Source organism: Cucurbita pepo, chromosome 14 (assembly GCF_057944985.1).
Source record: "Cucurbita pepo subsp. pepo isolate OVF chromosome 14, ASM5794498v1, whole genome shotgun sequence".
In the NCBI taxonomy this organism is placed as follows: Eukaryota; Viridiplantae; Streptophyta; class Magnoliopsida; order Cucurbitales; family Cucurbitaceae; genus Cucurbita; species Cucurbita pepo.
Genome location: NC_141811.1, coordinates 12,632,869 through 12,656,350, shown reverse-complemented (window position 1 = coordinate 12,656,350; position 23,482 = coordinate 12,632,869). Strand labels below are relative to the sequence as shown.

The 23,482-nt window shown below is 35.8% G+C and overlaps 3 protein-coding genes and 2 long non-coding RNA genes across 14 annotated transcripts; 3 read left to right on the top strand and 2 right to left on the bottom strand.

Moving 5' to 3' along the window:
- The first annotated feature begins 3,819 nt into the window (after positions 1-3,819).
- LOC111809703 (uncharacterized) lies at positions 3,820-4,368 on the top strand. Its single transcript, XR_002817284.2, has 2 exons — positions 3,820-3,912; positions 4,086-4,368. It is a non-coding gene; the product is annotated as an uncharacterized LOC111809703 (long non-coding RNA).
- Positions 4,369-7,002: 2,634 nt separating this feature from the next.
- Positions 7,003-8,273, top strand: LOC147789605 (protein IQ-DOMAIN 4-like). Its single transcript, XM_087117527.1, has 2 exons — positions 7,003-7,736; positions 7,853-8,273. The coding sequence occupies exons 1-2, from the start codon at positions 7,440-7,442 to the stop codon at positions 8,030-8,032; spliced, it is 477 nt and encodes a 158-aa protein (XP_086973653.1). The 5' UTR covers positions 7,003-7,439; the 3' UTR covers positions 8,033-8,273.
- A 138-nt stretch (positions 8,274-8,411) lies between these two features.
- Positions 8,412-14,600, bottom strand: LOC111810201 (serine/threonine-protein kinase STY8). 5 transcript variants are annotated; one of them, XM_023696815.2, is made up of 16 exons: positions 14,126-14,600; positions 13,601-13,715; positions 13,176-13,276; positions 12,958-13,077; positions 12,589-12,643; positions 11,997-12,107; positions 11,856-11,906; positions 11,589-11,764; positions 11,381-11,488; positions 10,659-10,732; positions 10,343-10,518; positions 9,941-10,036; positions 9,195-9,275; positions 9,036-9,089; positions 8,819-8,953; positions 8,412-8,744 (listed from the first exon to the last, which is right to left on the bottom strand). In XM_023696815.2, the coding sequence occupies exons 1-16, from the start codon at positions 14,326-14,328 to the stop codon at positions 8,661-8,663; spliced, it is 1,740 nt and encodes a 579-aa protein (XP_023552583.2). In that variant the 5' UTR covers positions 14,329-14,600; the 3' UTR covers positions 8,412-8,660. The 5 variants fall into 5 exon arrangements, 3 of the variants coding, with proteins under 3 accessions (XP_023552583.2, XP_023552593.2, XP_023552594.2); XM_023696825.2 differs by having other exon boundaries at positions 11,589-11,758; XM_023696826.2 differs by having other exon boundaries at positions 13,601-13,760; positions 14,126-14,266.
- Positions 14,601-17,826: 3,226 nt separating this feature from the next.
- Positions 17,827-18,680, top strand: LOC111810641 (uncharacterized). The gene is made up of 2 exons (XR_002817420.2): positions 17,827-17,964; positions 18,498-18,680. It is a non-coding gene; the product is annotated as an uncharacterized LOC111810641 (long non-coding RNA).
- Positions 18,681-18,723: 43 nt separating this feature from the next.
- LOC111810640 (bifunctional nuclease 2) lies at positions 18,724-22,349 on the bottom strand. 6 transcript variants are annotated; one of them, XR_002817419.2, is made up of 10 exons: positions 21,755-22,343; positions 21,469-21,648; positions 21,336-21,388; positions 21,163-21,219; positions 20,498-20,563; positions 20,321-20,392; positions 19,513-19,622; positions 19,345-19,436; positions 19,123-19,244; positions 18,724-19,049 (listed from the first exon to the last, which is right to left on the bottom strand). XR_002817419.2 is itself a non-coding variant. In XM_023697380.2 (10 exons), exons 1-9 carry the CDS (start codon positions 22,002-22,004, stop codon positions 19,192-19,194), a joined length of 933 nt encoding a protein of 310 aa, XP_023553148.1. In that variant the 5' UTR covers positions 22,005-22,343; the 3' UTR covers positions 18,724-19,049; positions 19,162-19,191. The 6 variants fall into 6 exon arrangements, 4 of the variants coding, with proteins under 4 accessions (XP_023553148.1, XP_023553147.1, XP_086973401.1 ...); XM_023697380.2 differs by having other exon boundaries at positions 19,162-19,244; XM_023697379.2 differs by having other exon boundaries at positions 18,724-19,070; positions 19,162-19,244; positions 21,755-22,341.
- Positions 22,350-23,482: the final 1,133 nt, after the last annotated feature.

The window sequence follows — 23,482 nt, the reverse complement described above, 5'->3', positions numbered from 1 at the left end:
ATGAACGAGTGCCAGCGAGGATGCTGGGCTCTGAAGTCTGAAGGGGGGTGGATTGTGATATCCCACATTGGTTGGGGAGGAGAACAAACACATTTATAAGGATGTGGTTTCCTCAGTAGACGCGTTATAAAGCTTTGAAGGGATTCCAAATAGGAAAGCCCAAAGAAGACAATATCTGCTAGCGGTGAGCTTGGACCGTTATAACCTTAAGAAAAAATAGACACTTTTCCAAAGTTATTGATAATATTGGATAAAAACACGTGGTTAAAAGGTTTTTGTATAACATTTGGTAAAAAAGACATGTTTTTGAAAGACGTGTGTGATGTAGCTCTGATTTTACGTAAGTTATGTTATGTTATAAAGTATGTCATGTAACGATTATGTTATGAGATTATATTATGATATTGATCTTGTATGAAGCATAAACTTCCATATGTCAAGTTATGAAAGATATGTAATATGTTCACTCGTATCCTATGAGACAATAGAAAGTCATGTATGTTAATTACGTTATTCATGTCCACATATAATGAGTACAGACACGTCACGTACATCGAGATACTTCTCCATTATGATGAGTGCGAACGTGTATATTACAATATCTATGTTTTGCCATGATATTATACGATTCCTTTCCTTCCGTGGTTCTAATAGTGTGATCATGCCCTAGCTGAAGGATAGACTTGGAATGTACGTATAAACTCGTCTGGTGGGTCCATGCGGTCGAGAATACAAAATAACAGTAAAGAGTAAGCCAAGCATTTTCTTATCACCTACCAAAGAAGCAATAAGATGTTGTGTCCTCCTTCTTCTGGTACGTTGTTCCTATCACGTACTTTTCTGATTGTTTTGAAGTTATTTCCAAATGCTATGACCGAGCGGTTTGAAAACTTTGAAGTTGTCGTATAACTGAAGCCATATGATATTTTTGTCTAACCAATGATTTTAGATCTTTCTGAATGTTCGAGTCATCTATGAATATAAATATATTGATTTTCTTCTAGACAAATATCAAGTATTTGTATTGTAATAGCTCAAGCTCACCGCTAGAAGATATTATTTGCTTTGGCCCGTTGCGTATCATCATCAGCCTCACGGTTTTAAAACGCATCCGTTAGAGAGAGGTTTTCATACCCTTAAAGGAATGTTTTATTTCTCTTTCCAACCAATTTTTGATATCGCAGTAGTACGTGCCAACTCTACTGGCTACCCACATGATCAATGCCCTCTCACAGGACGGATTCTCCCTGCAAGATTACCACTGACTACCCGCATGATCAATGCCCTACCACAGGATGGATCCATTGTGTAGGTAGGATTTGTCCTATGGGAGGGCGTTTATCATGCGGGTAGTCAATAGAGCGTTGATCATGCGGTTGGAGACGGGAATGAAGCATTTTGTATAAGGTTGTGGAAGCCTCCCCCTAATGATGTGTTTTAAAACAGTTAGGCTAATGGAGATACGTTACAGGCCAAAGCAGACAATATCTGATAGTGGTGAGTTTGAGTTGTAACAAATGGTATCAGAGTCCGGCATCGAGTGGTGTGCGAGTGAGAACATTAGGCTCCCAAAAGGGATGGATTGTGAGATCCCACATCGGTTGGAGAAAGAAACGAAGCATTCTGTATAAGCGTGTGGAAACCTCTCCCTAGTAGATGAATTTTAAAATCGTGAGACAGACGGCTATATGTAATGGGCGAAAACAAACAATATATGTTGGGGGGCTTGGACTCACTAATAAATTTTATTAATTTGTTTTGAATTTTTATTATTTTATTGGGAGTTATGTGTATTAACAAATTTAACACAAATGTGTATTTTAAATAGAAAAAAGTGAATGGCCCGAGCTTGTGATAGAAGAAATGAAGGCATATCCTCTGACTAAGAAGCAAATATCTCATCGTAAAAGTTGAATTTGAAGTGATATTTACGAAAATACATGTACATACAACGACAAACGTTAATGTGTTAGCAGATAGTTTATGATAGTTGTATGTACATGTATTCTTGTAAAGGTCTTATTTGTTTTAACGTTAAAAAGAAATGAAAAACTAATGTGAAATCGAACTTTATCCTAACTATATAATGGTCTCCTTAGTAAATATCATCGGCTAGCTCGAATTCCGTTGTCCTTGCCTGAAAAAGAATGTTTGAACCATGCTTCAACCCAACTTAAACGAGTTGAATCGATGCTAAGTCCGTCCTGAACTAATTTGAAACAGGGTTAAATCAATCCAAAAGGCGTCGAACAATTCTGAACAAGTTGAGTTGCTGCAAATTTGTGAATTGAATATGTATATGTAACCGGTTGAACCAACCACTAGATTGGGTGAAACTCGCTAAACTAGGGGGTCAATTGCTAAACCAATTGAAACTCGTAGAATTGATCTCAATTTCCATTAATGTGAAATTTGGGACAACTAGTAGAGGTCATCCGTGGCAACCCTAATTTTTTTTTATTACAATTAATGTCGCTAATACATACCTGACATGACTAATGTGTTCGAAAAATAAATACATCTAAAATATTTCAAAAATGATGTCATAAACTTATGGTTCGTAATAAATACTTGTAAAGCTACATTATTAATAGACATAAACGTCACTACCCTATGAACCCTATGATTCCATGGCTTTCATTGAGACGTCATCATCCGTATACGGGAAAGCGACACAGCTAGATGGTTGTTTCTTCCAACTCCTTTGTAACGCTAAGAAAGAAACCGAACATAACTCTCTTCTAAACGATAGCTCATACGGTAGTCCATCTCCACATCTACCCATTAAACTTTGACAAGATCGTACCACCTTATCCAAATCATTGAGCCCAGAAACCACACTCGTTCATGTCTTGTTCCTATTCTTGACCTGAAAACTTAGGCATTTTTTTTTTTTTTTTTTGGTTCTTGTGTGGTTCCTAGCTATCTTCGTGTCTTAATAGACTTGCCATCTGTAGTGCAACATTAGGGCATGGTTGTAAACATACTTGACTTGAGTCATCCTAATATTATCACGAGGTAGCATCATGGTTACTTGAAAACCAAGTGCTAACTATGAGCTCATCTTGGATTAGGGTAGTCTCCTGGTTGCTCGAAAAATAAGAGTTATTCTAAAACTTATTATGAGGTAGCATCCGGGTTATTTGTCTACCCCTGAAGTTGAAAAACACAGAATATACGAGGAAAAAACAGACGATGCATACTGGAGTTATACGTAGACGAAACAGTCGAGCTAGTCCATTAATCGAATCATCTAAACAAATTCTTAATTGTTCGATTGAACGTGTTTGATGTTTTCGGCTTGGCTTAAACTCTCTTTGTTCGAACCAAACAAAAATATAATAGTTAAATAAATATAAAGAATGTTTTTTTTAATATATATATAAATTATAATAAAAGTTAGACATTATTTTTAAAAATTAAAAGTAAATAAGTTTAAAATATTGTTTATAATCTTCAAAAGTGTTTGGATAATATTGAAAAAGTAGACATTATTCCAATGTTTTTTTAAATATATAGATAAGGTTATAAACAAAATATTTTGTTCCCTTTTACCTTTAGTAAATTACTATGGGATGTAAAATTTAATATTTTAAAATTTGTAGAGAATATAATAAACAACAATATTATACTATTTATTTTAATAAAATAAAATAAAATATTATAGTTAACCATTAATGAATTATAATAATAATAATAATTAATAAAAATATAAAAGACGAAAAAGACGACTTAGCCAAAGTCAACATCATTGTCCTTATTCCTGTCCTACACGATAATACTACCAATAAAACTTCATAGAAAACTACAACAAAAGCCCGGGTGTTGGCTATAAATACGACACTCATTTGGCCGAACAAATTCAACAAAAGAGTACGCTAAGCATTTCCATATAACGAAGTAAAATGTCTGGTACGTACGTGTTCTCTTCATATGTTCTTCCTATCATTTACTCTTAAAATTGTTTTGAAATTGTTTAGAAATGCTACGATGGAGCGGTTTGTAAGTCTTGGTATGGAATTATGTGCATTTTATTGTGAGTGATCTGTATTAACAAATTTAACACGAATATGTGTTTTAAATAGGGAAAACTGAATGGCCCGAGCTTGTGTTCGTAGAATATTATGAAGTTGCAGATATAATACAAAAGGAGAATCCTAACGTCAAACCACAAAAGATTCTTGCTGGAAGTCCGATGATTTTGAATTACGATCCTTCACGAGTTAGGGTTATTGTCAATATTAAGGATGTTTGTATTTCACCTCCCAAAGTTGGTTAAAAATTACTCACGGGTATCGTTGTAAAAGTTATATGTACGTGTCTATATGAAAGTACTAATAAGGTAGTATCTAACTACCATTTTAATTATTGAATTGTTTCAATACTATTTATGCTTCGTCAAATTTAATATACCATAAAGAAAGTTCAAACGTGCAGCTTGTATTACTTGAGCTATTTTCATATTGGCAATTTCACCGTTACATATGTTCGAAAATGTAACGGCCCAAGTCCACCGCTAGTAATATTGTCCACTTTGGCCCGTTACATATCGCAAGTCTCACGGTTATAAAACGCGTCTACTAGGGAGAGGTTTCCAGACCCTTACAACCAATATTTTGTTCCCCTCTCCAACCAATATGGGATCTCATAATCCAATCCCTTTGGGGGCCTAACATTTTCACGGACACACCTACCGTGTCTAGCTCTGATACCACTAGTAATAGCCCAAGTTCCCCACTAGCAAATATTGTCTACTTTGGCCCGATACTTATCGTTATCGTCAACCTCACGACTTTTTAACCCCTCTATGGAGGCCAGTGTCCTCGTTGACACAGCGCCTCAGTGTGTGACTATGATACCATTTGTAACAATCTAAGCTCATCATTAGCATATATTATCCGCTTTAGTCTGTTACATATCTTCGTCAGCCTCATGATTTTAAAACGCATCCACCAGGAGAGGTTTCCACACCATCATAAAGAATTTTTTGTTCCCCTCTTCAACCGATGTGAGATCTCACATGCTTGCATTCCCTGACCACGATAGTAGAGTCAATTTCTAAATATTTACTAAAATACTCAAGTCACGTGCTATTATTATATTTCAAGCAAAAGCAAAGCACTCTTATACGAATAACGACGACATCACATTGGAGATCATGGAACAGATAATAGGGTAGCTGCATTTTTATTTTGCTTAGTCTTACGTTAGTATAAGACATTGTTTTATTTCTTAGTTTACATTAATTTTTTATTTTTCATTTCTTAAATGTTGTCGGTTTGATTTAACAATTTTATTTGTAAGGTATAAATTCATGATTTTGAACTATTTAAAATGAATGTTTCCGCATAAATAAAAATAAATAAATAATAAAAAAAAGGTCGGTATAAAGTTAAAAAGTAACCTTCTTCCGATGCCTTTTATGATTTATATGAATTTTACCTTTTTTTTAATGAGGATTCTTATTTTACCTTATCAAATTTTACCATTTTTTGATGTATCGTTTTAGGTATCTGTTGAGTTCAATAGATAAAATTAATATTGATCACAGATTGAACCGGACTCGTCGAGCGTTTAAGTATTTTGATTTTTAATTTATATAATTGATATCAATACTCTTGATGGAAGGTAATTGAATATTGAAACGTTGCGTCGAAGTGAAATGCATGTCCCAAGTTTACGAATATTAATATACATTTTTAAATTTTGTATAAAATAGAGTTCATTATATTCTCGATAAAGCTAAACTATTTATTTTAATAAAATGAAATTCGATATTTAAGATAAGAATAAAAAAGTAAACATTCTTAATTACTCGTTATAGGGTATTGGCTATAAATACAATATTCATTTAGTCGAATAAATTCATTATAAGCTAAGTATTTCGATATAATCAACCAAAGCATTCAACAAGATGTCGGACATCTGTCCTCCCGGTAAGTTCTTCCTATCATATAAATCTCGATTCCAAAACCGTTCAATTGAACGAAGGATTTAGTTTATGAGCTATACTACATAAAAATTTCGTCTCTTTCGTTTAAAATTGTTGTATAATATGATTCTTCGGCCTAATTTACTTTATTATAATTTTGTCACCTCTAAAAAAAAATTTAGATTCTCGTATGTTTTTTTATACATTAAAAGATTTGGCACGAAAAATGAGATTTTCAAAACTCTTATATTTATATTTGGGCAAATATCTTATTGGTTCGTTCATTTGCAGTAATTTTATTGTGAGTTATGTGCATTAAAAAAATTAACACGATTTTAAATAGGAAAAAAGGAATGGCCAGAACTAGTGGGTATAGAATATTCTATCGCTGCTAGGATAATAGAAAGGGAGAATCCTCATGTCAAAGCACAAAAGATTATCGCGGGGAGTCCGAGAATTATGAATTACAATCCTGGACGAGTTTGGGTTGATGTCAATGTTGAGAATAGGTGTGTTTTAATACCTAAAGCAGGTTAAGGGATGTAATATGATCAAATATATGAAATTACTAATAAAGTAGTGTGTGACTACCGTTTTAATTATTGAATTGTTCCAATACTATCGTATGGTTTATGTTATTAATAATGAATGTCAAATTTAGTTTATTACATATTAATTCATCGGTTCGATTTCATTTTTTGATGCGATTATTCAAATATCTGAACTCTTATTTGAGGGTACAATTTTATATGAGTTGAGCTATTTTCAAATTGGTAATTTAAACGTTCCATCATTCTTACGGTAAAAATGAATAGAAAATTTTGTTTAACCAAGTAGAATCTACCGTTATAATTTCGTAACCGGAGAATTGCATAATTCAAATTAGGTTAAATTATAAAATAACGTTGCTACAATTTCAAAATAAAGATCGAAAGTATGTTTGGTTTTCTAAAATGACCTTCATATTTCTAAGTCAAAAACAAAATCTTAGATATAATAAAACAAAGATAAAACTAGATAGAAATAATATTTATAAATTTCATTTTAAAAAGCAAAATAGTTATCCAACGGGCCGGTAAAGATGGAAACTGAAAATTTCCGCTTACCTTATTAATAGGCACGTTCTATCTAAAAAACTATTCGACAGTCATTATATACGACTACCCTAAGCACACGTCTAAATCTTTTCTCTAACTCTTCAAAAATATAAAATCGTGAGCCACATTATTCTAACCCGCTAAACAACAAACAACCAAAGTCAACTCAGTATCATTGTCATAAAAGAAGGAAGAAGAAAAAGAAAAAAAAAAAGACATCTCTCCACGTTGTTGGATTTGTGACAAAGCAACATAAACATTAACACAAAATTTGTTTAGTTCCATCCAAAATCTGTGTTTTAACACGAACATGTTGCGCACATCTCCCACTTTCTAGCAACCTTATTGTCCGTTAAAGTCATCAGAAATTAGCAGCTAACCATTTATGATGCCTGTGAAGAACAAGAAGTATGGGGATTACAAGAAACTGGTTCAGAAGAGCTCGAAGGAAGCTGAGTAGAAAAGCCAACAGAGACATTGTTTTTCTGCAGACAAATGCCAGCCCAAATCATGATGAAGAAGAAACCAATCTCACATTAGCACAACAACAAGAAGATGAAGAACATGAAGAAGAAGAAGAAGAAGAAGATGATGATGAAGATGAAGAATTTACATATGATTCAAGGATACCCAGTTTTCAAAACAAAGATTTGTCTATAGAGGAAGTGGCAGCCATCAAAATCCAAGCTTGTTTCAGAGGCCATCTTGTATTATATCTTACCATGACATATTTGTTCACTGAATTCTTGATGAGTTTATCTATGCTAAAGTAGGCTACATTTAGTTCTTTGATGTATTATCAACACCTACGCTTGTTGTTCAGGCAAGACGAGCATTTCAAGCACTAAGAAGCTTGGTGAAGCTGCAAGCGCTGGCTCGAGGGGTGTGTGCGAGGAGGCAGGCGCGGGTAGCTCTTCAATTCATGCATGCATTGGTTCGATTGCAGGTTCGGGTTCGTGCTCGCCAGCTTCTGAACAGATACAGTGAAGAGTCTGATTATTGAAGATTGTTTCTTCAAAGCTGAAGAGAAAAGGTATCATTTATACTACTAGCAGATGCTTCTACAGGACATATAATAGTGTGGCTAAGTTCATTCAGAATTCTATTCTTTTGTGTTTATATCCTCTGTTTGATTGTTGTTTGGAGATTCTCTTCTTGACCTTTTATTTCTCAAGTGTTTTGCAGCTAGTTTTTGAAGTTTTATGCTTTAGTACGATTCTCGAGCTGCACGAGTTGAATCCAAGTGCCAATTCTTTTCTTGTTCATGATTGATTATCAGTTCTCTTCTCTTCTCTTCTCACAAATAATTTGTACACAACTTGATTTAAGATTCAAACTTCATGCATTTATCAGCATAAAAGAAAAGAAAGAAGATAGAGAGATAGAGACGGAATCCAACTTGTAATATCAAAGAAAGAAGGCGAATTCTACATTCAGATGTATTAGTTTTGAATAGCATATTATACAGCATGCTACGGGTTATCTACCAATTTAGCTGTTAGGTAAAAGAAGGAAACATGAACACAATAGAAGTCACAAAAAAGGCGGTCCAAACATTTTCCTACTTTTTGTGGGAGGGTCTTATTGATTACCAGCACCATTGTACCTCTGGCGAAGCTCGTCCAGTGTATTCAGTGGTGCTCCCTCTTGAAGGCTGAGAAGAACGCACCGGATATTTTATCCTTCTTGCGTCGATTTTCCCCGTTGTTTTTTACCTGCTTCGATCGAATCTCACTGAGAAACTTTTCGTAATTCAACATGTCAGATATTGCTAATGAGTCTACCTTACCTGCTCAGCTATCTGTTTGAGTATCTCTAAAATTTCAGAGAAGTTTGGCCGTTCGGTTGGATCCTGCCTCCAGCATCTTTCAAGCAGTTCAGCAACAACGGGATGAGCATTCTTCGGTATTGTAGGTCGCAGTCTCTGTTAAACAACGTCGGATAATAAATTAAAGCGTATTAATTGCAGTATTGGTAGTATTGTTCAAGAAAATATATGTCTATACCTTCTGGACTACACCAACAGCTGCTTGTAATGGGGTCATGGATGAGTAAGGAATCTAGTCATACAACAAAATGGCAAAAGGGAAATCATATGTACACTAAACTGGAGAAGCCATAAAAACATCCATAAAATGAATACTCAAATCAAAGCAGCTGCTTACTTCTCCGGTTAAAAGCTCCCATAAAGCTATTCCAAAGCTGAAAACATCTACCTTATGGTCATATGGTTTATGCTCAATAACCTTCACATTCAAAAAAAAAAAAAAAAATCATCACAATGAAAAGATATGGCACTTCCTTTAGAATCTAGAGTGACAGACATCGGAAGACTAGTTGATAAATGCAGTAAACAAGTAATTAGTTGAAAAAAGTTTTGCTGCTATGAATTCAAGGAAGACAAATCGTTGGTAAAATGTCGGGTCAGTGAGCGTCAAGAATAAAAGCAGAGCATTTAATGTCATCAAGGTTAGATATACCCTTTCTAACTACTGTGCTCCATCTAAAGCCGTGCTATCAATTGAACCTTGCAGTCGTTCGGTGTCTTAAATTCATCACTGTTATCACTCTTGACAATGTTGGTAAGATCAAGATGCAAATTCTGGTTTATAATTTAATTGATCATAGAAGTGAGAGAAAGCAAGATATGATAGAAAATGCGTCAGACTCCCAGCTAACCATGACTCAGTCCTCGTATACCTCACAAGAATAATAAACATATCAAAGTCTTAAAGAACCAAATTACACACAGCAATTTTATTCAAGCATATGACCTATATAATACTAAATATTTCTTTTTGATAAAGATGATATTAAATTTCAATCGTTCTTGTGTATTGAGTAAGGTATATTTCATTTGGAATGATTAAAAAGATATTTAAAGTATGAGAAATTTACGGAAAGCACATACTTCAGGAGCCATCCACCGGTATGTTCCAGTTTCAGCTGTCATTACTCCAGATTGAGTTTGAACTCTGGCAACTCCAAAATCAGCAACCTTAACAACCTGAATTTAAGAACCTAGGATTCAACACTGACTTCCAAATATTCTTTTGCAATCTTTTTTTTTTCTAGTTATGCTTGTTTTTTTCTCGAAATCATACGATATTATGTCATGCTTCTTACAAATAGGCACACACATCCATGTTAACGCCCACGTAAATGCACAAAACATAAGTATAAATGCCTATTATAAAAAATGAAACAAGAACAATTTTCAGTGGAAGATGAAGAGAAGAATTAATGGAGGAGCATAAATGGTTATAGATCAATGAAGATTTCTCATTCTACTATTTCTATGAATTCCTCTCACCATGTTTTCATCCATCAGAAGATTGGCAGTCTTGAGGTCTCGATGGATTATATTATTTTGATGCAAATAGTTCATCCCTCTTGAAATGTTAATGGCTACTTTAAGTAAAGATGGAAGGTTAAATACACCTCTTTGCTTATGAAGGAAGTCATATAGACTTCCTCTCGACATAAACTCTGTAAAAGATAAAACATGAGCAACAATCAATTGGCTGAGAAACAAAATGAAAAACTCTATCGTGAAAAATGAAATTTCTAGAAGTGACAGGTTGCAACCTTACTATGAAGTCATTTATTTCTCAATAATCATAGCTTACCCGTCACGATGCAGAGGTTTGGAGGTTTGGTACATGCTCCAATGAATTGAACAACATTTTTGTGCCGAACTTTCCTGCAAAAATAGGTACCGGACTTTAGTATGATAGTAAAAGACTTCATCCTGCATTACATGTCCAAGTGCTTTTATGGGTTTTATTCTGAAGCCATTATCTTCATTATCAATATGGGAATTCTTAAGCGGCAAAATTATCTGGAGAGGAATACCAATGGAAAATAGGTTAAATAACTTTCTTAGTTTGAAGATGCCCTTCTAAGTTTGAAGGACTTAAAAGTTATAGCTTTTCATTAGGCTTGCATTTCCAGACAAATCTCATAATGTTCCTTTCAACAATCCTTTAGGACAATATGAGGATGATTATCTTCCCTTGTACAATCCTCTTTTGAATCGGTATGTTGTTTTTTCTATTATCAAATATGATATATGGGGGAGGCCAGTATTTTACCACGACCGCAAAGATAAATTAGAATTTTAAGGCCAGAAGCACCTCTTCTCAAGTAAAAGCATTATTTCGAAGACTAAAGATTAGAAAGTAACAGATGATCTTAAATTCAATTAAAACTTGTAAGAAGTATAATATCTAAGCCCTACCTTTTCTGGTTGCTACATTTTTAGCCTAAACCCACTGTATCCCACGTTGTCCTTCAAGGGCATACCATGTTCTTCTAAAGCATAATGGTGTTAATAACAATACAGACAAACCTCATTATATAAACTTCTTGAGAGAATTCTTTGACCATCTCTTCGTTAAGACGCTCAGGCCTCAGTACTTTAATAGCTACTTCCTGACTACAATAAGTGCCCCGATACCTAGAGAGGAGAGCGAGTAAAGATTAGGATCAGGATATATCAACAAGCTTTTTAATTTTTATCAGTTAACAATCATACGTCATAATTAGATAAAACTTACAGGTCCCCATACGACCCGGATCCAACTTTGTTCTCAAATTTTAGTTGTCTGGTGTCAATTTCCCAGACATCAGTACCATCAGTAGGTATTTCAACACAACAAGGAAAAGATTCAACTCTATTCTGGTTATGCTTACCCAAAGCAGGACTGGGCTGCTTTTCTGACCAACACTGTTCCTGCATCCCATTTCAGGTACGTTAAAAAAATTGAAGGAAAAAGAAAACTCAACATTGTATCAGTATAATTGATGGACAAAAGAGAAGATACCTTAAAACTTAAAATTTCTTTTTCTAATACCCTTTTCAGCTCCTCGGTTTCCTAGATTTCCCAATATTCAAGTAGTAAAATATGAAGATGACTGATATAAAAGATGAATAAAATAGTAAAAAGATATTAGAACTGACTTACCTCATAAGGCCATCCATCGATGACAAAAGCATCCAGAGAGAAACCATCAACAGAGGAGAAAGCATGAGCTTCTTGTATGTTAAGTCCAACATCAGCTAGGAAGCAAGTTAACTGACCAGAACCAAAACTTTCTATCATCCAATGAAGGGTGTGGTAATTAAAGGGAAAAAATAACCCTAGCAACTTAAATATCTCTTTGATATTGAGTTTTTGTCATAACTACTTATAGCTTATCAAGAGTGTCTTGGACACAGCCATCAAATGTTTTAAGGACAGAACCGACATTTGAGGAATAGTTATACAATAATAAATACTAAAATGCAAGAAGTCCTATTAAACAGCAAGTGCAGGCCCATCAAACTATTTGTCCCAATTGCCAAAATTTTACTGCAATGTGGGTTTAAGTTCTACCTCATTTTTTACATGCTCGTGCAGTAGTAAAATTCGTTGGGGGTAGAAAGTCTTTGTCGTGGTCTAACAAACTGGTAGCAGCATGGAGCAAATATAATTGTTTCATGTAGGTGAATGTATTACAATTCTATTTAACAAACTTTCGAAACTACGGTTTTGAGTTATTAGATAGGTCAAATACCTCACTAAGGAGTTTAGGCTTGTCAATTGCTGCAAATGTGATCTCATGCATTGGCCTACAGATTGTCAATAGAACGAAACACAAGGTTACAAAAACATTAATGTGTCAAAAGCAGATAACTAACATTGCATACAGAAAAAGAAGAATGTTATTATTGTGCAGGGCCTTAGCTTTATAGCTTTATACCAAGTTATATATCTCACTGCCACTTGAAGAATATCCTTACAATAAATTACACGTGAAAATGTCTCGACTCTCTTGAATCTTCAAGAGATATATGCGGTTGAAAATGAATAACTAGATCATAGTTCTTATTCCTTTTACTATTTTATTGAGCTGTTCTGTATAGAAAAACACTCTTTTCCTCACCGAGAAACGCAGGGTGTCATGTTTAGGGCACTGTCCCTATCTTCAACGCCATACTTGCAGGCCTGAATCGCAAATGCTTCAAGATTAGGAGAAGAACCAAAGGTTGGAGGTGGATGGTTCCTAGAGAGAGAGTGTCACTCAATGAGCACCAAAACAAAAATTAGAATCAGAACATAATTATAAAAACACTTGTACGGAATAACATTACTGAGCCGCACCCTTGTCTGTTAGAATAATTCAAAGAGCTCTGAGCATCTTCCGTCATTGAAGAATCCAAAAAAGAAGAATTGATAAAGTTTTCATTAGCAGAAGGATAAACCTGCATGACCAAAAGAAACCTAGATAAAGATTCTATGCTCAAACTCAATTCTCAAACATACTATGTTAACAAGTTTAAGCTGATTTCATGAAGTACCCTCGAACATAATACAGAACTAGAACAATTAGAGAACAAATTCTATGAAAATAGCATAGATCCTAGTGATACATTGCCATGACTTCCAACTCTCTGAAACCACAAACTATTTCAATATCTATACTTATACTACAAATAATACCATTACCAAGAATAACAAAGAAAAGAGGAGCTGGCAGTTGAACTGATACAATGTTTCATGCAATTGAGTGCACTTTTAAGCTTTACCTGCACAGAACGAACGTCGAATGCGGGTCGGTTAGCAGGGTCTACAGCCAATTGAAGTAATCTCTTATGCATGAGTACATCTTCCGCCCTGTCGACATTCACATCCAATGCGTATCTATACAGCAATAATCAGGAACTTAACAAAAACGGAAGGAGTGCTCTGGAAATCCAATAAAAACGTGATTATAAATACATATAAACAAACAAGAATAACCGATGAATTTGTATTCCAAACTACATACAAAACAACTGATCCTCTGAACAATCTGCAACCATAAATCCTTGCTATACAATGCTCAATACTTCCAATTTTCAGAGTAAGAAAACAAAATAAAACAAAAGGCTAAATATATCAAAATGACTCCTAGTCTCCTAGATAATTCCCAATTTCATCCATAATCTTTTACAGCATTCAAATTTACTCGTAATGTATTAAAATTTCTCAATTAGGTTCTTCAACGAACATATTGTTCATAGAAGCAATTAGCACATAATCGAAACGGAGAGAGGAAGCAAGGAATATACCGAGCCGGGAGGCGATTGAAATGAAGCCATAGCTGATCATCAAATCCAGGTAGATTCGCCTCATGAAAATTGGATTCCTGGATTCGTCGGAGCACTTCGTTGTAGACATCAAGCTTCTGTCGATGATGCCTCGGGTTCGCTTGGGACGAGGAGGAGTCAGAGGCTCGGCTACCGCAACTCTCAACATCATCTTCAATCGGCATTGATAAGAAGAAAACCCAAAACCAAAAAGCAATCAACGGAATCTGAGATAAAGCTTCAGAGAAGAAATCAAAACGGCGGAACAAGGAATGATTGAAGAATCACACTCGGAAATTGGAATCAACTAGTGAGAGAAGAAGAAGAAGAAGAAGATGATGATGAAGATGAAGAAGAAGAAGAAGAAGAAGAAGAAGAAGGTTTCTGTGAAGTGGAAAACGGTGACAAAGTGGAAGGAGAGAGAAAGTAGAGAGAGAAAGCTTTCAGGTACTTCTGGTTTCAGTGAAGATACGTTTTACTTTTAAAACAAAATTTATTATTTTTGTCGTATTAAATTTTATTTTATTTTAATTTATATTTTCAAATAAAATTTAAAAAATAATGAAAATAGGTTAATTAAATTTGAAGAAGTAATATAAAATAAAAAGGTAAAAGTACACACGAAAATATATTAAACTTTTAGAAGAGATTGACATGTCAGCATACAGTCAGCGTCGAGTCATGTGGGGACCACAAGAGTATATAAAATTGCCATGTTGGATATTGGTGATGATTTTTTTAAAACGGAAAAAATAAAAGAAAAAGGAGAAAGTTCCACCATAGAATCATTGTGTTTTTATCATTTTTTTTTTTTAAAATATCATCTTTTTTATTTATAATTATTGACTCAATTAAAATTCTATTTAATTATTAAAACTAGATATTGAAATTAATTAAAATTAAAAAGAATTATTATATATGGAAATTTTGATTATCATTTTTCCATAAATTATTGGTGAATTTTTATTTCACGTGTTTTGAGTTAGACTATTAATCGTGATTATCATTCTTTATTAGAGATCAAGTTTAATTTGGATTCCTTTAATAAATATTTATTTATTTATTAGGTCAATTAGGAATACTTTAACAAGTTAAACTATGCTCGAGATCATATTTTGAGATCTCAATTTGAAACCCTAATTCTCGGGTAGTTGAGAATCTTTTTTCGTGTAAAAATTGGTTTTTGACTTTAAACATTTAAATTTTAAAGATTTTTTAAATTAAATGTGCATACAGTGTCAGGATCGCACAACAACGCACACACTCGATCTGGATGAACACAAAGAAATAGGAGAAAGAAAATGCAAAGAGAACTCTGGCTAAAGAATTTGTATTGATGAGGATGTATAGTGGAGAATACAGATAATAGAAAGTAGGCGTGTGTATATATATATAGCTTTATCGGATTTAACCATCTATTATATATATAGCTATTTATCATATATAGCGTTATCGGATATAGTTTTACTAGATATAGCTTTAACGGATATAACCGTTGACCAACCTATAAATAAGTAGCAGGCTCCATAACGTAACACATACATATAGAATCTTTCACTATACCAAACCGAGATATGACTAAAACATAAGATTTTCGTACCGTTGAAAAGACCAAAGAAATGAGGAATGACTACTTTTAATATAGCACAGACTATTACGAGCCAACTAGAAGAAACATGTAATGGCTCAAGCCCATCGTTAGCAGATATTGTCCTCTTTGAGCTTTTCCTCGTGGGTTTCTCCTCAAGGTTTTAAAAACGTGTCTATTGGGGGAGAGATTTTCACATGCTTATAAAGAATGTTTCGTTCTTCCCCTCAATCGATGTGGGATCTCACAAAACAAGACTTAGATTACTAGATTATGGATATGAACTTCTTAAGAATGAAGATTCTCGTACTCTGCATTTTGCAAAACTCAACTGATTTAAACATATACTCTTCTCGACCTAATAGGTTAAAGATTTGAATCACCAAATTATTGCAAGAATTAGTAGTCAACCAGGTTTGGAATGAACACAACATCAATGTTCATTAATTTAACATTTAATATCGAACTGGTATCAAATTTTAAATTGGGATGAACGCTTTTTAATGTTCATCTTCTTAATAGTTGGAGTCGCTAGGAATCTGGGGATCGAAAGGTTAGAACCACCGAATAAACAAAATAACGAGATATCATAAGGTTTGCATTATAAAATGGGATTACATAGTACATGCACCAATCACCATTATCAATCTCAATCATGAAAGAGATAGAGAGAATATGTTGAATAATAGAAAATTACAATAATGTATGAGTTCATATAATATAGTTTGTGTTATATATTCTCTATTGGTGCCATATGGAATGAGTTGTCAACAAAACAAATAGTTCCAAAAAAAAATCACATAAGAATATTTCTTTTAGTGGGACGATAGCTCTGAAAAGAAGACAGATTGCTCATCTCTTCCTTAATCTCGGGAGAAATACGATCGAGGAGGCTAATTCAAACCGGTAAAATAAGAACAGTCCCCATTCAAACTGCCCCTCTTCCCATTCGCAAGAACTTGTTTCAATTGCATATCATAAGGAATTTGAATAACTGCTTTGCTGGTCCCAAGGGACGGAGGAGGCTAAGTTAGCCGAAAGATGGTTATTGGTTCAAGTACGCAAGGTGTCCCTATTTTTTCACGGTAAGAAGGGGTAGAGAAAATACCTCGAGCCAATGCTCATGTACCAGGCGCTATAGCGCTAAAGTAACCCATGCCATACTTCCAAGAAAAGCTCGAACGACCTTCAACAAAAGGGTACCTATACCCGAAACCGACACAGGTGGATAGGTAGAGAATACGTAGGGACGCGAGACAACTCTCTCTAATAACAATCTTAAAAATAGGATTAGGGTGTCAACTCTATTATCAAATGGTTAGATCCTGAACTTAAAATTTTTTTTAATAGATCTCTAAACTTTTGATTTTGTGTCTAATAAATCCTCGACATATTGTTTAAAAATTGAAATCGGTAATTATTTAATTAAAATAAGATTAAGTTGGAAGACGAGTCAGTGGTTGCCAACGCATAATGATTAAGAAGATCCAGCTATAATCCAAAGGTTTTTGGTAGAGATTAAGAAGAGATGAAGAACTGAAACCGCCCTTGAAGATGTAATGGCTGAACCAATGTGCTAAGTGGCAACGTGGAAGGATGAACGGTCCTGATCCTTTCAGTAGTGGAGGCCCACAATTTTGATGATGGATCAATCATGGATATGGTAACCCTCAGTTTCTTCAATAAAACACCCTCCTTGGCCCTGCTTTCAACTTTGTAGACCATAAACACATCAAAAACTAGTTCGAGAACGATCAACAAAGGAAGCAATAGCTCAGCCGGTTAAGGCATATATCTTTGATCGAGAGGCAGAGGTCATTGTTCTATCCTACGAAGAAGACGTGCCTGAATAAGAGCAGAGGCCGTTGATCTAAAGAAGAAGAAAAGATAACATACGAAGAAGACGAGCCCGAGGAAATGACACCTAGAAGAAGAATGGATGTAATAAGAGGAAGAAGAGCCTGAAGAAGAAAGAAGAAACACGGCCAAAAGGAAGGGGAACAAACGCTACAAGAAACGATACTCAAACAAGCACGAGTTCAGGTTTCGGGTAGCCGAATGGTGGTGAAGGAGTGAATGGGGCAGTGTCAATCCAATAAAGGGAATGGCAGAGAAGAAATGGAAGGGTCAGAAGCACATGAGTTTGGATGTATGGAGATGATCAAAGAGAGCAAATCCAGATTCTATATTGCAAGGAGATGTCTGGCCATGCTCATCTGTTGGCATAAATATGGTAACAACTTCATACTAACAACCCTAAATCCTCCCGTAAACGTTTCGAAACTACTTTTAGAGTATAAATATGTTAGAATTTTGGATGAAAATTATGACTTACATGGTATGGCAATGACCCAAAACGTAGATTACGACTCTAACACCATCAAACCATTTCAATTCACGGCCACACTCGTCTCATGTCCTGATTTCCAACGATGACCCAGAATGTAGATTAGGACTCGAACGCCATCAAACTATCCAATTCACGGCTACACCCATTTCATGTCCTGATTTCCAAAGATGACCCAGAACGTAGATTAGGACTCGAACACCATCAAAACATTCCATTCCAATTCACGGCCACACTCGTTTCATGCCCTAATTTCCAACGATGACCCATAACGTAGATTAGGACTTTAACACCATCAAACCATTCCAACTCACGGTCACACTCTAACGGATTTCTACTCGAAGATAGCTCTAAAAGTTCATGTTCTTTTCTCTTTCTTCTTCTTACTTAAGTTTTGATGTTGGGATTTGGCTATGTAGATGGGAGCTGGTAATGTTGGAGACAATGGCACCTTCCTAGGAGGCTTCGGTAACAACAGTTTATGTTTGTTTTTGGATTCTCTCTGTTCCATGACAACCCCATTGTATGATAAAACTCCTCTGTTCCTCTCATTTTTCTGCTAAATCTCCAATGAAAACGACACGCTCCAACGTCCCTCCCTACCATCGCCTTCTAATTCCAGAGCTCGGTTTCAATATCGGAACATATGAGCAATCGTTTACTTTTTCGCTTCGTTTATAACCACAAAAGGATCTTTGTTAAGATATACAAAAGCTTCCTTTCACATTCAGCATCTCTCTCTCTCTCTTTCTATGTGAAGAATGAATATCAACCATAACATTCACATCTTAGAGATACGACACATTGACGACCCAAATGTAGTATTTACATACCTCTTTTAACTGTAACTGTACAGACCGACCATCTTTATCGATAACTTTCTGCAACGATGCGTAGCAGTCCGCTCTGTGTTTCCAATCCATCCAATGCTGAACTTGACGTTCTAAGAGATGCCTGCAAGCGAACAATTCCTACCCAACAGAACAGTCGCCCTGTTTAGGGATCAGTATCAGAAAACTTCAAACATGTTTCTTCGGGTGGTACCTTTCCCCGTACATCGGTTGATTACAGGAAGTTACTTACAGGAACAACACGTCCAAGTGCAGCTCGACGTTACGCCTCATGTACGGATTTTCGAAGCTTTGTTAACTTATCTCTCCACATAGCTGAAGAAAACAAACGTCAAGCATAAATACCTTCATTGTATGAACATGATCGAAACAGAACGTCTGGATAGGACATGGATGAAATCCTTTCTACTTATACCTGCATCTTTGTATCGTTCTTCGTAAATAGCCATTTTCATGTTCTTCAGCATATCGAGTTCCTCGGACAAGAAATCTGGACCATCTGCAGCACTGAACAAGAAACTATCATTTTTAGATATCGAGAAACGATGTATATCGAATAAGCCAACGATGCTTGCACTTATACCAGTCAAGTAGAACATCAAAACATGACTTCCTCTTGCGCACTCTTCCAAACCCGAAACTAACTCTTATCGCATCCTCATAGACAATCTGCTTACTAACGAGTACCGGTATCTGCATATTTGTTACACAGGAAAATGGTGTAAGAGCAGAAAAGTTCGAGTGAAATAAGAATGAGAGGGTGCAAAGTAAAGCATTAAATTAGCATATATACAACTGTACTGTAATAGCCCAAGCTCACCACTAGCAGATATTGTCTTCTTTAGGATTTCCCTTTCAGGTTTCCTCTCAAGGTTTTAAAATGTGTCTGCTAGAGAGAGGTTTCCACACCCTTATAAAGAATGTTTCGTTCTCCTCCCCAACCGATGTGGGATCTCACAATCTACCCCCCTTCGAGACCGAGTGTCCTTGTTGGCACTTGTTCCCTTCTCCAATCGATGTGGGACCCTCAATCCACCCCCTTTGGGGCCCAACGTCCTTGCTGGCACACCGCCTCGTGCCCACCCCCCATTGGGGCTCAGCCTCCTCATTGACACATCGCCCAGTGTCTGGTTCTGATACCTTTTGTAACAACTCAAGCCCACCGCTAGCAGATATTGTCCTCTTTGGGCTTTCCCTTTCGGACTTCCCTTCAAGGTTTTTAAAACGTGTTTGCTAGGGAGAGGTTTCCACACCCTTATAAAGAATGCTTCGTTCTCCTCCCCAACCGATGTGGGGTCTCACATGTACTCCATTTTAGGACCAACTAAGTCATCCCAACAGCTCGCAGAGGTTCTGTAAAGATCTCTGCAGTCAATGGTAGGAATATCTACCTTACACCGATATGCAATATTTAAGGCGTCTGAGGGGCGTGCGTCCACACTTAACGTCTCGTTTTCCCCATCCTGCAGATGATAATAGTAGTGTGACAAAGAAAACAAAAACCCGACATAAATTGAAAACTTCAACAACAGTATTAGCTAATTGTGACTGAATTTATAAGAGATAACCTTTCTCAAGAAGATCCGTGCAAAGTAAGTGTTCACCACTCTTTCAGTAATTCTCGCTGTCGTGACCTATACGCACAACAGCATAAAACGACATCAGATTACGGCTCGAAACTCCTGTTTCATGGTTTATTCAGAACCTCTACATTGCTTCTAGATTCTCATTTTACCACTCAATTACCTTAAAGAAACAAGTCAATGAAGGAAGGAAGGTTCCTATCACTAAACACTACCCACCCATAATTTATAAACCATCAATAGATGAAGAACTAAGCCTCAAATCATATAATACTTGGACATGCAAGGGGCAAAGAGACTGATATTCTTGAGAATAACCTCGTCCCTCATCGGTATCCGTCACAACACAAGTTAAAACAAACAAAACTAGCAGATTTACACCACAACCTATTGGTTCTTGTATAGAAGTAAAAATTCCGAAGTGCATAATCAAAAGCCGAAAAAACTCCATCCTAGTGTCCTTCACACCCACGTCACGAAAGCTCTCGAAGAGAACACTAAACCAAGTATAAAATCTACGACCAATCTAAGCATAACTTAGTCGATAAGGCATGGTCTACCATCCGAATGTTCAAACCACATCATTGAACTGAAATAATAATAAAGCTTGAACATGTATTTAGTTGGCAAGTTAGAAGGTAGTTCCATACCTCATAGCCAACTTTCACCATAAGGTCTTGTATAAACTGAAAGAGATCTGGGGCTTCCTGTAACATGATCATTAGACAATTAATACCAACCACAAGGTATTTAAAACCAAAAATATGAAGAACAAAGACAAAAAAAACCAAAAATATGAAGAACAAAGCCAAAGAAAACGAACCCCATTTTCAATCCCAAGGTGAGCATCTATAAGTTTCTCAATAGCATATTCCCCTGCAAACAGAGTCCAAAACTTACAGCCAAATTCATAAGAAACACAAACCCAATCACGACAAAGTTTTGATCCAATATACCTACGACAATTGGCAGTAGGAAGTCACCATTGCAAGAAATTTTGAGGAACACAGTAGGGCTTCGAAAACGCCTAAAAAACCCCAGTCCAAGTGAAGGAGAATTAACTCGCGATTCAATCTGATTGAAATTCGTGTCCTCTTGAAACCTCTTCTTCCACATTCGATAGTGATAGATAGTCTCTATTAAACAAATACAGGAATCATAAACACCCACAATCGATTTCATCGCGATTTTCACAATCATCAAAGCTTTAAAACAGAAACCCAGAAAGTAAAATCAAAGAACCTGAAACAAGAAACGAAGCTTCGAAGTAATCCTGATGGGAATCATCATCACTGGGGGTGGATCTATCACGAGAAGAGTGGCAAGAAATGAGGATCGACTTGGGTCGGCGAGAGCGAACCGCATTGGGCCGCGATCGGAGAACAGAGAAGTGGAGGGAAGAGGAGGGGCGAGAAGCAGAGGGATGATCCATGGCTATGGCGGATCCGGGGAAAAGGGTACGAAGAGAGAAGTGAGGGGCTAAACCCAGCATTGTAATGGAGGAATTACAGAGAAAAATGGCGATGGAAGATGAAAAAGAAGGAGATTGAAGAAGAAAGGGGGAAAGTTTCGAAGTGGGGTTGGCCTGAAACCGCTTCTTTTTCGCTGCTACAGAGAGAGTTTGTGTCAATCGCGGCTGAATCGATCGAGAGAGAGAGAGGAGAAATGGAGGAAATGAAGAACAAAGATCAAAACTCCCTTCCTTGTTAAAGGAACATGAACAAGATTACCAATCTTATGAAATAATCAATGTCTAGAATAGATTAATCAACGCTTCAAATTCCCATAATCCAAATTTTTTTCAAGATAATCTTATTTGCTTCGGAGATTCAATTATGGGCTCCTTCAAACTTTTAGAAGCGGTCACTTTTTTTAGTTGAATTTCAAAACTTTTAATATAATACACTAATTTTAGTCCTTTTTTTTTTTTTTTTCATCTTGTTTAATAAAAAAAATTTAAATTAATTAAAAAGAATCTTTTTTATTTGTTTTAATTTAAGAGTATTTTTAAAGTTTTATTAATAGTATAGAGAGAAAATTAAAAAATAAAAATAAAGGTAAGAGAGTAATTTTAAGACAAATGGAAAATATTTTTATTAATTTAGATTAAAAATAAATTATTTTTAAAAAATATCTATGGTGGACCTTTATTTATTTTTAATTTTATTTTTTTAATAAAAGAGAATATTTAAAATATGTATTTAGAAGGTATCTGTCACTATCAACACATCAGCATCACCATATCCACAAACGGCCACGTCGTCCCGTACCGGGAAAACGATCGGCGTTTGTCCGCTGCCGCAACGGCACTAACCTTTTTTTTCCACGGAGCTTTTGGCTTGAAGATTCTAATGAATGAGCTTTGCCGGCGATCTTGGCGAGCTCCGGTGTCGACAAAACCGTACTTCAGATCGCTAAAGTCTACTGGCAAATATCATCGCGATTCATACGATTACACGAAGTTATTGGGTCATGGTGAATTGAAAGTGAGAATTGCACGGAAGGTGTTCGATAGAATGCTTCAAAGAGATGTGAGCTCCGGTGTCGAGAAAACCGTACTTCAGATTGCTAAGGTCTATGTTCTGGCGAATATCATCGCGATTCATACGATTATATGAAGTTGTTGGGTCATGATGAATTGAAAATGGGAATTGCACGGGAGGTGTTCGATAGAATGCTTCAAGGAGATGTGTTCGCGTGGAACACAGTTATTCAAGAGTGTGGGAGTTTGGGTTCGTTTGCGCCCTCAACCTGTTTGATGAAATTCGTGTCAGAGTCACACCCACCAATTGCTACACATTTCCTTGTGTTGAAGGCTATGGCGCAATGAAGAACAGTGACAAGAGGAAACTTGTTCATCAATTTTCGACTCAGATGTCATGTGAACACCGAATCAATGACAAAAACGTTATCGTATGGAGTGCAATCGTGAGGTGTTATGGAAAGCATGGTTTTGCATATGAGGCTAAA

Coding starts and splice junctions, on each gene's coding strand:
- LOC147789605 (XM_087117527.1), top strand. CDS start 7,440: ATGGGGATTACAAGAAACTGGTTCAGAAGAGCTCGAAGGAAGCTGAGT. Junction 7,737..7,852: donor CTTGTTTCAGAGGCCATCTT/GTATTATATCTT, acceptor CTTGTTGTTCAG/GCAAGACGAGCATTTCAAGC.
- LOC111810201 (XM_023696815.2), bottom strand. CDS start 14,328: ATGCCGATTGAAGATGATGTTGAGAGTTGCGGTAGCCGAGCCTCTGAC. Junction 9,276..9,940: donor ACCGGTGGATGGCTCCTGAA/GTATGTGCTTTC, acceptor TTGAATGTGAAG/GTTATTGAGCATAAACCATA. Junction 8,745..8,818: donor TCAAACAGATAGCTGAGCAG/GTAAGGTAGACT, acceptor CGATCGAAGCAG/GTAAAAAACAACGGGGAAAA.
- LOC111810640 (XM_023697380.2), bottom strand. CDS start 22,004: ATGCTGGGTTTAGCCCCTCACTTCTCTCTTCGTACCCTTTTCCCCGGA. Junction 20,393..20,497: donor CACGGATCTTCTTGAGAAAG/GTTATCTCTTAT, acceptor TATCATCTGCAG/GATGGGGAAAACGAGACGTT. Junction 19,437..19,512: donor TTTGATGTTCTACTTGACTG/GTATAAGTGCAA, acceptor TTTCTTGTTCAG/TGCTGCAGATGGTCCAGATT.